The sequence below is a fragment of the Schistocerca piceifrons genome, chromosome 1 (assembly GCF_021461385.2).
Source record: "Schistocerca piceifrons isolate TAMUIC-IGC-003096 chromosome 1, iqSchPice1.1, whole genome shotgun sequence".
In the NCBI taxonomy this organism is placed as follows: Eukaryota; Metazoa; Arthropoda; class Insecta; order Orthoptera; family Acrididae; genus Schistocerca; species Schistocerca piceifrons.
In genome coordinates this window covers 998,869,859-998,878,108 of record NC_060138.1, presented here as the reverse complement: position 1 = coordinate 998,878,108, position 8,250 = coordinate 998,869,859, and the positions used below count along the sequence as shown (strand labels likewise).

The window sequence follows — 8,250 nt, the reverse complement described above, 5'->3', positions numbered from 1 at the left end:
AAAGTCTGTTTTAGTAGGATATTAACTGAACCGTTGCAATACAAAGATGCGTAGCTTGTTCGTTTATGAAAGGGGACAATAAATTAGATTGCCTGTACAGATTTTCATCACATTAATATACTTCCCTTCACATCCCGTATAACGTCACTCACTTGTCAGGAAAGGAGTAGGAGTTGGTGTATATGAAAAAGGGTTAACAGGCCTACACATGGTATCACGATCGTATGGAACCAAAAACATAGATAAATGAATAAGTATCAATTCATCAAAAGTTTGTGTAAAGCAGAAAATAAATTCTCACTGCAGAGTGGTGGAAAATATTTATTAACAAAAATAGGAACAAACGCTTCACTTACGGCGATCATTCTTCAGTAAAATATAATAATGAAATAACTTCAGTATTACGAGTGAACAACTTACGAAAATGGTACCTACTACTTCTTATTACTGTTATTCATTTTTCGTTATTTTTTAAAAAATATCTCTTACTTTAGTAGTGGTACCATTTTTCTTATTATATAGTGAAACATGCCACGAAACCATTTCAGAATTGATTTTTGGTTGTCAAATGGTCATATGGCTCTAAGCACTATGGGACCTAACATCTGAGGTCATCAGTCCCCTAGATTTAGAACTACTTAAACCTAACTAACCTAAGGACATCACACACATCCATGCCCGATGCAGGATTCGAAACTGCGACCGTAGCAGCAGCGCGGTTCCGGACTGAAGCGCCTAGAACCGCTCGGCCACAGCGGACGGCTTGGTTGTCAAAAAGCAACTTTGTAATTTTCATGTTGCAGTTCGTAGCATCTTAAATGAACATTGAGTTGAATCAGCTGCGCAAGTGGAGAAGGCGGAGAAGATGTAGCACAGACAGACGACTGCAGAAGCCAACTTCAGCCAGATCCAGCTAGATCCAACGCTCCTTCAGACGGGGTTTACTTCCTCCTCAGCTGGCATGTGCCCAGGTAGAGGATGGTCACGCCTGCAACAAAGACAGTCACGCGCATTACATAATATCTACTTTTATTCGTTTCGTGGAGTTTACATCTAGTCTAAAAAGGTCCATTACAGACCAGCTCCTCGGGAGAGGATCTGGTTGCGGATTCCTTTCAGAATTCGTTATCATATTTTTCTGAGATTGATAGACTCTATACCACATATTAAACCGAGTCCAACGCAATTTTAAGAGTGCGGTAGGAAATAGGACTATACAGAATGAAAGGTTACTGGATTCTAATTCCCCTGAATGTTTTGACTTGTTCCACACATCTCCAGTCACATACTTCTACTCTTCTTCCTGATGGCGTCTTAATTTAACAACGAGTAAACTGTCTTGCCTGTGAGGCATTGGTGCTGGGAAAGATAGTGATAATAGGGACAATCATTGCACTGCAGTAATGTGATCAATTTTGTAGTGAATCGTAATTTGATTTTCTCTCAATTATCGTCTCAATCTTACTTGATACTAGCCGCTTTATAGTGCAGAATGATAAAGAAATAGAATGGTTTTCTGGCTCCTTTTTTTATATCATAACCTTGGCAGATTTTACTCCACATTAGTGGCCTCCCCTTCCCCTCCCATCCTCCAGTCACCAGTTATCCATCTCTATCAACCACAGGTGGAAAACCTCCGAAACTTAAGAGGAATGGCCAAGATGTATCGGCATCGCATGTAGAAACCTATTACTCCTTTAATCCTAATAGCACGAATCTGTGTCAAGTGAAATGATTCATTCTAGACGCGCTTGTAGCAAGTGTCAAAGCAGAAAGGATTTGAAGGAAGTAGCACATTATGCCGCACATTTTCATTCAGATTCGTTTTGTTGCAAGTTAACATATGCTGCACGAACTGATATTTCGTTCTTTTTGATTCAGCTACAAATGTACACACATCAAGGAACGTTTTGCATCACCCCGCTTCCCAGGACTCCTGAAGATAGACGTAGACTGTGCATATTGTATCACAGACACAGTCCCTATGACTCTTCAAAGATGTCACTAATCCCGCCCAAAGCTGTAAATAACCATGCATGAGCAGCGCCTATTAGATGGAGGGGGTCCGATAGACGATCAGTTCCAGTCATTCCACCAGGAAGGAGGTACATGGTCGTGTTGTCTGTAGTTTAACTATGCCTAGACGGTCAATACCGCGATTCGATCGCGTCCGCATTGTTACTTTGTGCCAGGAAGGGCTCTCAACAAGGGAAGTGTCCAGGCGTCTCTGAGTGAACCAAAGCGATGTTGTTCGGACATGGAGGAGATACAGAGAGACAGGAACTGTCGATGAAATGCCTCACTCAGGCCTCCCAAGGGCTACTACTGCAGTGGATGACCGCTACCAGCGGATTATGGTTCAGAGGAACCCTAACAGCAACTGTTGTTGAATACTGCTTTTAGTGCAGCCACAGGACGTCGTGTTACGACTCAAACCGTGCGCAATTTGCTGCATGATGCGCAACTTCACTCTCGACGTCCATGGCGAGGTCTATCTTTGCAACCACGACATCATGCAGCGCGGTACAGATGGGCCTAACAACACGCCGAATGGACCGCTTACGATTGGCATCACGTTCTCTTCACCGGTGAGTGTCGCAGACAGTCATCGGAGACGTGTTTGGAGGCAGCCCAGTCTTGCTGAACGGCTTAGACACACTGTCCAGCGAGTGCAGCAAGGTGGAGGTTACCAGCTGTTTTCGGGTGGCATTATGTGTGGCCGACGTACGCCGCTGCTGGTCATGGAAGGCGCCGTAGCGGCTGTATGATACGCGAATGCCATCCTCTGACCGATAGTGCAACCATATCGGCAGCATATTGGCGAGGCATTCGTTTTCAAGGACGACAATTTACGCCCCCTTCGTGCACTTCCTTCAGGATAACGACATCACTCGACTAGAGTGGCCAGCATGTTCTCCGGACATGAACGCTATCGAAGATGCCTGGGATAGATTGAAAAGGGCTGTTTATCGCCTACGTGACCCACCAACCACTCTGAGGGATCTACGCCGAATCGCCGTTGAGGAGTGGGACAATCTGGACCAACAGTGCCTTCGTGACCTTGTGGATAGTATGCCACGACGAATACAGGCATGTATCAATGCAAGAGGACGTGCTACTGGGTGTTAGAGGTACCAGTGTTTACAGCAATCTGAACCAGCACCTCTGAAGGTGTCGCTGTATGGTTGTTCAACATGCAATGTGTAGTTTTCATGAGCAATAAAAAGTGCGGAAATGATGTTTATGTCGATCTCTATTCCAATTTTCTGAACAGGTTCCGGAACTCACGGAACCGAGGTGATGCTACCCTTTTTTGATGTGTGTATATTTTCTTTAGTCATAAAGTAAGTAGCACAAATTCTGGAAGATGTGCTCTGTACGTAACCTGAATGTTACGCGTAGATGTGGAGTATGGAGCGTGTGTAGAGTGTTTTACAGATGTGTACGTACTGAACATGTGAGCACGAGTTAACCGACTTTGACGGTGGGATGATAATCAGCGCAAGTCGTAGCTTTTCGAAAATTACTCAAGAATTTCATTTTATTACGTCAGGATGTCCAGGGTGAAAGAACGAGTACAGTGTCTCAGAGACAACGTTTCCACACGCATAAATAGCCGCAGTAGAGGACCAAAAGAGTTTGACGAACGTACGTCAGGCCGTCTCCGCAGAAAAATGCGACGTGATCGACGGTCTGCTGTGCATCAGATCGATGTCGACCGGAGTGTGCTGACTCTGGGAAATCAATTCTGCCAGGATTGTACAGAGACAAATGCAGTGCTTAAGCTTGAGCAGTCGATGCCATCATCTGTCCTTTGCTCGTATATCGACAGGAAGGGTCCGCGAACGACGGCACTAGCCGTGGAATAGTGCACGCTGTCGTGTGACCCAGTGAATGTCAGTTTCAGTTTGTGAGGGATCGCTTATATCGGACCTCTTAAATTGCCTTACCCTGAGATCACTCGGTGTAGGCACATCATGATGGGAATTCGCATAGCGGAGAGGGCAACTTCTGTCTGGACAAGGGGGCATTTTCCATGAATTGATGCGCGGTGTGTCCAGAAAGTTACGCTATATTTTAACCAATAGATTTACTGTAGAAACCGACAAACGTTTAATGCTCTTAAAAATAGTTCCTTTCGGCAGCTACGCAATTTTCCGAGCGCCTTTGCCGATTATTGTACGCGTTGTGGAAGGCTTCAACGGGGACCTCGCCGAGGGCTCTAGTCACGGCGCCTTGGACGGCTTCAGTGGATCCAAAACTGATTCCTTTCCGGACATTCTGTGTCCTTGGGAAGAGAAAGAAGTGGGCCAGAGCTATGTGTGTATCGTATAGAGGAGTTGCCTTAGCGTTGCCAAACTGTGCTTCGCTAGATACTCGGGGATGCAAAGAGTGCTGTGGCTTGGAGCGTTGTCATTGTGGAGCTCCCAGGTAGTGGCAGTTTCATTTCTCACTCGGAAGATCTTAATTTTTTCCAGCACATCAACGTAATATTCTATGTTCAAGATATGGCCTTGAGGACTAAGTGTGGACCACACGTTTGGCGTCGAAAAGGCAATCAACATCGTCTTCACTTTCGACTTGCTCGTTCTTGCTTTATTCAAAGTTCTGGGGATCCAGAGGTGTGCCACTAGCAGCTTCGACGTTTTGTCTCTGGCTCGTGCTCGAAACACCATGTTTCATCCCCAGTAGTGCCGTTGCCCAAGACAGAAGTTCAATTACCATGCATTAGAGAAATTTAGTCTCAACAATCACCCGGTGATTCTTCTGATCGTCCGTGAAAAGCTCTGAACTACCTTGGCACACTACTTATTCATGTGCAATTTGTTTGTCACCAGTCCCTGTACAACAGTTTTCGGAATGTTGAGACTTTCTGCAAACATCTGGACACTCAACTGGCGGTCGATATTTATCAGATCGCACAACCGCGTCAAATTGTAGTCGGTTGTGCTGGCTGACGGCCGTCCAGTCCAGGGTTCGTCGACCACCTCTTCTCATCCTTCTTTAAATGCCTTCAGCCACAGCGAAACTTGCGAAAACGATAGAACACTGTCCCAGTAAGCTGTAACAATCAATTGTTGGATGTCTGCAAGTCATTTGTTCAGTGTAGAACAAACGTTTTATCACATTACGTTTCTCGAGTGTAGATTCCATAGTTTTTCGTGGCTCAGGCGCTAAACAGGGGCCCGTGGACACAACGAACTGATGCCCCAACTGCTCGGAGCAGACTGGCGAAGACATCGCTTTGAAGCTGAGTGTCTCCACCTCAACGGAGTGCCGCTGCTGGTAAAACGATCGGTGAACTGAGATGCTGGTCGATAACAGCGTGAATGACGCTGTCGCCAAAGAGCACATAACCTTGTCGGCGCACATTGATACTATGAAAAACGTTAAAAACAAAGTTCTGTCCCGATCTGTTTGTGATTATGTGATGTCTGAATCGTGCAAACAAAATTTTACAGTTGTTCTTGAAGGCTAGTTAGAGATTCTAAGTGGCTCCTGACTACATGTATAACGACGAAATGTATTGCTGTGAATTTCGATTTTTGTTGAAAGTGATTTTTAGTTTGACTCTTCATCTTTTAGTCTGTTCAACTGTAGTGAAGTCCTACGAGTGGACTGCAGTTTAATTCATTAGAGTCAGTCTGGATAGAGGACTGAAGGCATTCTTTCGCAAATAACAGTTCATTTATTCTTTGCAAAGTAAGTACTCATAGAAAGTGGAGATTTTTACTCAAGAATCATAATATTCGCCAATTTCTGTGCAGTCAAGCAAACTTATTAATTCAGGCCTAGGTTATTATTGTGATATAGGAGTTATACGCAGATAATTATTTGGTCCTTGGAGTAGACAGCATTCCATTAGAACTACTGACAGCCTTGGGAGAGCCAGTCCTGACAAAACTCTACCATCTGGTGAGCAAAATGTATGAGACAGGCGAAATCCCTCAGACTTCAAGAAGAATATAATAATTCAAATACCAAAGAAAGCAGGTGTTGACAGACGTGAAAATTAACGAACTATCAGTTTAATAAGTCACGACTGCAAAATATTAACGCGAATTCTTTACAGACGAATGGAATAACTGGTAGAAGCCGACCTCGGGGAAGATCAGTTTGGATTCCGTAGAAATGTTGGAATACGGTAGGCAATACTGACCCTATGGCTTATCCTAGAAGCTAGATTAAGAAAAGGCAAACCTACATTTCTAGCATTTGTAGACTTAGAGAAAGCTTTTGCAATGTTGACTGGAATACTCTCTTTCAAACTCTGAAGGTGGGAGGGGTAAAATATAGGGAGAGAAAGGCTATTTACAATTTGTACAGAAAGCAGATGGCAGTTATAAGAGTCGCGGGGCACGAAAGGGAAGCAGTGGTTGGGAAGGGAGTGAGACAGGGTTGTAGCCTCTCCCCGATGTTATTCAATCTGTATATTGAGCAAGCAGTAAGGGAAACGAAAGAAAAATTCAGAGTAGGTATTAAAATCCATGGAGAAGAAATAAAGACCTTGAGGTTCGCCGATGACATTGTAATTCTGTCAGACACAGCAAAGTACTTGGGAGAGCAGTTGAACGGAATGCACAGTGTCTTGAAAGGAAGATATAAGATGAACATCAGCAAAAGCAAAACGAGGATAATGGAATGTGGTCGAGTTAACTCTGGTAATGCTGAGGGAACTAAATTAGGAAATGAGACACTTAAAGTAGTAAAGGAGTTTTGCTATTTGGGGAGCAACATAACTGATGATGGTCGAAGTAGAGAGTATATAAAATGTAGACAGGCAATGGCAAGGAAAGCGTTTCTGAAGAAGAGAAATTTGTTAACATCGTGTATAGATTCGAGTGTCAGGAAGTCGTTTCTGAAAGTATTTGTACGGAGTGTAGCCATGTATGGAAGTGAAACGTGGACGATAAGTAGTTTGCACAGAAAGAGAATAGAAGCTTTCGAAACGTGGTGCTACAGAAAAATGTTGAAGATTAGATGGCTATATCACATAACTAATGACGAGGTATTGAATGGCATTGGGGAGGAGTTTGTGGCACAACTTGACTAGAAGAAGGGATCGGTTGGTAGGACACGTTCTGAGGCATCAAGGGATCACCAATTTAGTATTGGAGGTCAGCTTGGAGGAAAAAATCGTAGAGGCAGACCAAGAGATGAATACCCTAAGCAGATTCAGAAGGATGTAGGCTGCAGTAAGTACTGGGAGATGAAGAAGCTTGCACAGGATAGAGTAGCATGGAGAGCTGCATCAAATCAGTCTCAGGACTGAAGACCACAACAACAAAAACAACATTTGTGTGGTGTCTCCATCGACCGATAACCTATATTCTGTGTGCCTAGGTCCCAAGTGATCGACAAGCCATATCTGCCCAGGAATAGTAATCGCCTGAAGAATATAAGGCAGCCACAAGTTGTATCGAGTGAATGGCGCATGTAACAATGGTTCCTGCGTGTCTTCGCTGATCGGCCAGAACATTATGACCACCGAACTACTAACGACATAAACCCGTCCAGGTGACAGCAGCGTCATCTGATGAGGAACGACTGCAGGTCAGACAGACGCGCAGTGCATGAACTACCAGCGGGCGCGCTCTCCGTTTGCAGAATGGGTAAGGCGAGCGATCTATCTGAGTATGACAGAGGGCAGATTGTGATGGTCCGGAACGAGCATTTCGGAAGTTGCACAACTTTCTACGTGTTCGACGAGTGCTATGGTGAGTGTCTTCAGCACGTGCCGAAACACAGGTGAAACTACGTCCAGACGTCGTGGGTTTGGGACGCCACCCCTCATTTCAGACGTCGGACGTCGTAGGCTGGGCAGATTGATAAAACAGGACAGGCGGCGAACTATGGCGGAACTAACATCAGACTTTAATGGTGGGCAGAGTACAAGTGTGTCTGAACTCATAGTGCACCGAAAACTCCTAACGACGGGCCAGTGCAGCCGACGACTCATGCATGTGCCAATGTTAACATCATGGCATCTGCAACTACGACATTACCATCGACAATGGACGATGGCGCAGGGGCAGAGCGTTGCATGGTCTGATGAATAGCAATAGCTACTTCATCACGCCAAGGGGAGGGGGCGAATCCGTCGTATTCCACGAAACAGCTCCTGCGGAACGAAGACGAGCTGCCGGCGACCCCATTATGCTCTGGGGAAAATTCATTTCGGCACCCATGGGTACAGTGGAGCACGTGCAACGCACCGTGATAGCCAAGGAATATCGTGCACTGGTTGAG

General features: G+C 45.0%; 1 protein-coding gene across 1 annotated transcript in view; it reads right to left on the bottom strand.

Annotated features, from left to right (window-relative positions):
• Positions 1 to 207: 207 nt before the first annotated feature.
• LOC124800984 (4-O-methyl-glucuronoyl methylesterase 1-like) overlaps positions 208 to 8,250 on the bottom strand; it is a 28,457-nt gene continuing 20,414 nt past the window's right edge. The window contains exon 3 of the mRNA XM_047263039.1: positions 208 to 988. Within this exon, the coding sequence (XP_047118995.1) occupies positions 942 to 988 (47 nt within the window). The 3' untranslated portion in view covers positions 208 to 941. The remainder of the gene's footprint in view (positions 989 to 8,250) is intronic.